This window comes from Priapulus caudatus, unplaced genomic scaffold (genome assembly GCF_000485595.1).
Source record: "Priapulus caudatus unplaced genomic scaffold, Priapulus_caudatus-5.0.1 Scaffold537, whole genome shotgun sequence".
NCBI lineage: Eukaryota > Metazoa > Priapulida > Priapulimorpha > Priapulimorphida > Priapulidae > Priapulus > Priapulus caudatus.
This window is the reverse complement of record NW_014577598.1, coordinates 188,325-194,078: the sequence shown is the minus strand read 5'-3', so window position 1 is coordinate 194,078 and position 5,754 is coordinate 188,325. Positions and strand designations below refer to the sequence as shown.

General features: G+C 46.3%; 1 protein-coding gene across 2 annotated transcripts in view; it reads left to right on the top strand.

Annotated features, from left to right (window-relative positions):
- The window catches only part of LOC106811425 (ATPase family AAA domain-containing protein 2-like), a 25,980-nt gene that overhangs the window by 13,084 nt on the left and 7,142 nt on the right, over window positions 1–5,754 (top strand). For both annotated transcript variants that reach the window (XM_014815034.1, XM_014815033.1), the window contains exon 6: window positions 3,991–4,115. In XM_014815034.1, the coding sequence (XP_014670520.1) occupies window positions 3,991–4,115 (125 nt within the window). The remainder of the gene's footprint in view (window positions 1–3,990; window positions 4,116–5,754) is intronic.

The following is a 5,754-nucleotide window of genomic DNA, read 5'->3' as shown; positions in this document are numbered from 1 at the left end:
CTTTTTTATTTTTTGTTGTTTTTTTCGGTTTTTTTTTGTGTTTTTTTTTTTTTTTTGTTTTTTGAGAGGAGATTGCATCTACACGATGCTGTCGTGTGCTCCAGCCGCCGGCGCGCGTTACACTGCTAGCACTGATCTACACGATGCTGTCGTGTGCTCCAGCCGCGGGCGGCGTTACACTGCTAGCACTGATCTACACGATGCGCGTGTGCCAGCGCGCGGCGCGTTACACTGCTAGCACTGATCTACACGATGCTGTCGTTGCTCCACGCCGCGGCGGCGTTACATGCTAGCACTGATCTACACGATGCTGTCGTGTGCTCCAGCCGCGGGCGGCGTTACACTGCTAGCACTGATCTACACGATGCTGTCGTGTGCTCCAGCCGCGGGCGGCGTTACACTGCTAGCACTGATCTACACGATGCTGTCGTGTGCTCAGCCGCGGGCGGCGTTACACTGCTAGCACTGATCTACAAGATGCTGTCGTGTGCTCCAGCCGCGGGCGGCGTTACACTGCTAGCACTGATCGTGTTGCAGATTTGAAGCCCTGTCTACCGCAAGAGATGGAAGTGTTTCCACATCGCATGAAAGAGTGGCTGTTTAACGTGATGAATAGAGGGTGAGGTGTTATGATCGTCGAATCCTAAGCCGTGTCTGCACGACGTTTCCTTAATCCGCGCTTACAGAAACGTCTCGCGGTTAGCTATAACGCGGATAAGAAATGCGTAGCGTCTACACGAGCACCACCTTCTCCACGCTTGAGTGGTTCCGGCACGCAAGACGTTCCTATTGTTCTATTGTCTATAGCGGACTATTGTTCACTATTGCCGCCTATCGCAGGGTTAAGGAACTAGCAAATAGAGATAGAGTCGTCCGTCCGTGCGTCAACAGTTGGGCACAAATCTAAACCGCTCGACGTACAGTAACGATATTCGGGACGTGAGGGGGTAATTCGAAAACGAGTTGGGATGTCGAAGCTGGGGGTCAAAGGTCAAAGGTCAAGAGGTGTAAAAGAAGGGGAACATTCCCTCCATAACTTAAGGTATAGGGAGGAAATGCAGAATTGCGGCACAAATCTAATACCCCAGTCACACCAGGGCCCCGATCTCACTACACTCGTACTACGCTCTAAGAGCGTGGTGGAAACGTCTAGAACGCAGTGTGGACGTATATGGACGTACTGCGAACGTGATCGAGCGCGGTGCAGTCAGCATGAGCGTGGAGAGCGTGGCCAAACTTTGAACATGTTCAAAATAATCGTGGTGCGAGCGTGGCGGAAATACAGCGCAGTGCGGGCGTATTAGAGACGTGGAAGGCGTAGTACCCACGTAGTTTGAGCGTAGTACGAACTTAATGGTCGTATCGCAAGCGTGTCGGGTGCGTGAAAATTGTCGCCCCATTCTCAGCACGATGTCAATACGTTTTTATCACGCTGTTACTACGTCCATGGAGATGTCTCTGCCACCTGACCACGCTCTCGCTATGACCATGGTGCGTCTCTAACAAGCTCGACCCGTTCGTACTACGATTGTACTACGCCCAACATGCTCAGACTACGCCGTTGTGGCGTTCGCATTACGTGTTAGTTACGCTCAGATCACGTCCTGCAAACTTGGGGTTTAATTTGGGGTGCTACCCTGGCCACCCCACCAGTTCAGTGTCCACTATGGATGAGGCAACACTACTCCATGCCATGTTTCGTTGAAGAACGCCATTTTCCTCGTAGAAGGACAACTCGAACTACTTGATTGGTAAGCCCTCATCATGCTGAGGAGGACGAGGAGGAGAAATAGAAGACAACAAAGATCTTGCTGGCTCTCCCCTTGTCTTTTGGCGGCATAGTTGTGTCCGTAGAAAATAATCTTGATGTTAATCTTGATTTAAGTTGATAATGTTGATCTTAATTATCTTGATGTTAATCTTGACAGCACGGCAGAATGAATGATGATGTATAGAACGCGGCGCGATATTTATATGATCGTTGCCAGCGCAGTCGGCGCGTGATTGGCGCGCAGTTGAGGCGCGGTGAGCGTTGCTAAGGCGCAGTGCAAACGTCGTTCGAACGGAACACGATCTGATTGGTCGCAATAAAGACGCAGTCTGCGCAGTGCAAGCGTGATGCGGGCGTGGTGAAAGTTTGTTGAGCGCAATGAGATCGGGGTAAAGACGCACTTAGATCGTAGTATGGACGTAATTAGATCGTAGTATCGGCGCTGGGGCCGGCTGGGGCCCAATTGGCCACGCTCTCAACCACGCTCACCACGCTCGGGCAAATTTTTTGAGGACGGGGCGATCGTGATGAGCGTAGCTCTGGTGTGATTGGGCCTTAAACGGCTCGACCTAGGCTCGTGATAGTCGGTGTATAGCATCATAGTAGGAAAAGCCATTACTGTGCCGAAATTGGAGGTCACAGGTCAACAGGGCACAGGGCAGATTTTAGACATTTTTTGAGGACATGGTCTGACGGAGCGATTGAAAAACTTTTTTGTTTCAGCGATGACCTAGCATTTTTATGGCTTTATTGAAAGGACCATTAAATCTACTTTCCGCTGACATGCGACGAGTAAGTGTCGGATAACCTTTTGACCCTCAAGAGGAGGGTTAAACATTTATTTGTTTCTCAACTGCGTTGGCGAGTACCTGTGGTTGTGGAAAGCTCCCATTTTACAGTGAAATTCCACACATAACTCTTACTTGAACAACGCTTACTTAGGAGATAATGAGATGACTTATATATGAGATTCTGTAGTGTACATTATGAATAGTTGGAATACAGTCACTAGCACTCAAATAATTACCCAGGAGTGAGGCTTGAGCTTATTCGGTCCACTAATCACTGGCCTACCTTGTACTGAAATTAGTTTACAGATATTTGCTATCGTATTGCTGTAAATTGTAATCTTGCACGAGCTGCTCTGGTTATATCAACCATTGAGCTATTTTGTAACGAGCCAGATGTGCCTCGCAAGGGGTTTAATGTACCTTATTACCTGACACCATAGAACGCACGTTATGTATAGTAATAATATGGTAATTATTCGCTCCTGCTTTTTGCAATCTGTCGTCACACTGACAGCTGCCATTGAGATTTGAAGCCCTGTCTACCGCAAGAGATGGAAGTGTTTCCACATCGCATGAAAGAGTGGCTGTTTAACGTGATGAAGACGAGGGTGAGGTGTTATGATCGTCGATCTTAAGCCGTGTCTGCACGACGTTTCCTTAACCCGGCTTAAGAACAGTCTCGGGTTAGCTTAACCTGGGATAAGAAATGCGTAGCGTCTACACGAGCACCACCTTCTCCACGCTTGAGTGGTTCCGGCACGCAAGACGTTCCTATTGTTCTATTGTCTATAGTGGACTATTGTTCACTATTGCCGCCTATCGCAGGGTTAAGGAACTATGCGCTATCCCGGGTTAGCAGCGTCTACACGACGCTTAACCCGAGACAGCTCTTAACCCGGGTTAGTTAACCCTCCTCACATCGCGGGGTTACACTAACCCGGGTTAAGCCCTCGTGTAGACGCTTAACCCTGGTTAAGCCCCCGTGTAGACGCTTAACCCCGGGTTAAGCCCTCGTGTAGACGCTTAATCCGGATTAAAAATCCTCGTGTAGACGGGGCTTTAGAGTCTCGGTTAACGAGCATGCGCTTTAGTAACGATCAATCTATTAAGACATTCAATGTCTTATAATGTTATCGGGAGCATAAAATTTATAAAGCATCATATACTGTGAAGAGTATAACTATAAGTAATAAAAGTATAAATAGTAGTAGCAATAATATTATTATAATAATAAAAAATAAGTAAATAAAGTATAAGTGTGTAAGTAAAAGTATCGTGAAGTGCACGAGAAAGAAAAACAAACCCTAGCCACAAGGAATTGTTGCATTTACGGTAAAATAATTGATGAAATAAGTTAAAAAATTAATAAAAAATCAATGTTATCAAATAATTGATCAAATAAGTGAAGATATTTGACGCCGCGTACAGAACGAGAGAAACGACCTTGGGGAGGAATACATTCCGCTGGAGAAGGAAGCCGAGAGGAAGTCTGAGATGAAACTTGTCAATCCTGTCATCTGGAAATTCTGCGACCTGGACAAATCTTCTGACAGGTTTGGTTTATTCCGTTATCCGTTCTTAATCCGTTATCCATTCTGCATTCGTTTCATTCTGTCTCTGTTCTGCGATCAGCCATCTGTCTCATGTTTCCCGATTGGGTGGAGGGGGGCACAGACACTTCACGCACATTGTAGAAATTGAGAACGTTACTGAGGTTATGTGTGGGAAGAGAAGCATGTCGGGTCAGTAGTAGTGCCCTTGAGCTGGCTACATTTTTTTTCGGATTGTGCGTTTTGGAGCGATGATTTCGCGGTAAATCCTTTAACGCGACGCCGTTGCAGGGTGCGAAATTAATGGGAGTCTGAAGTCAAATACTCCCCGACTTGTGCAGGAGTCCGTGTGACTCCCTGAAAATTCATCTACACTAACTAGTTTGTTCCAGAGCCTCGCGGAATTACCGTATTTTTTCAGCAAATGTCCAAAGAAAATTTGGCAGATGTGCAACCGCATGAATCCTCAAAATAAGCACATGCGTTACTGTTAATATCTTTAATTTTGAACTTCAGACAGCGGACTTCCTCATTTTGCTGTGGACTCCCGTGTTCAAAAGTTAATTTCTACCCCTGCCTTTGCGTTGCTCTTCTGCATTTGACTGCAGCGGTGGCTCAATGGTAGAGTGCTCGCCTCGCATGTGGAAGGTCGAGGCGTTCAACTCCTGGCCAGGTCATACCAAAGACTTGAAAAATGGTACACACGGCTTCTCTGCTTAGCATTCAGCAAATAGAGATAGAGTGTGGCAAGTTAACTCGCAGTGCTACCAGTGGACTAACCCCCTACTGTAGGCTGTAGCATTTTACTGTGAAAGCAGCTGCGGGACCTCAGGGTTACTGAAAAGGAGCTAGGCACCGCCCTATGCGCCATATAGGCGCGGGAAGGATTTTTAGCTCACCTTGACATCGTCAAGCTGAGCTATTACCATGGGTCGTCGTACATCCGTCCGTCCGTCCGTCAACATTTGTCAACGATAACTCAGGAACCGTTTGACCCACATGTTTGAAATTGGGTATAGTTGTTACTGCTATGCCTCCATATTAAACCGTCCTATTTTAGAGCACGCCAGTCGACGTACTTTCGAGCCACGGCAATTTTTTGCCAAAAATGGGAATTGCCATTAGTCAGTTCAGGTTCAACGGATTTTGCTCATTTTTGGTATGTGAATGAATAAGGGCTAGGGTTTTGATATTTAAAAAAAATTATGGAAATTAGGTAGGGTTTGGCAATTATATAGCATAATATATAGACACGCAGATAACAAACAGTCTGGTGGGTCACACTCGTCTGGTTTGTTTTACAAGATTTATTGACAATATCTTTAATGCAAAATTTCTGCTATGAACATATTATGATTTATACTATTATTATTATATTATTATTTTATGATATAATGATTTATGCTAAGAAACATCAAAGCGGTATAGCGCCATCTACTGTCACAAATTGTGATTCATTTTTAGCTCATCTGACATAGTCGGATGCAGCTTGTAGAATCGCATGAGCGTGCGGTGTGTCCGCGTCCGTCCGTGCGTCAACAGTTGAGCACAAATCTAAACCGCTCGACGTACAGTCACGATATTCGGGACGTGAAGGGGTAATTCCGAAAACGAGTTGGGATGTCGAAGCTGGGGGCCGTCG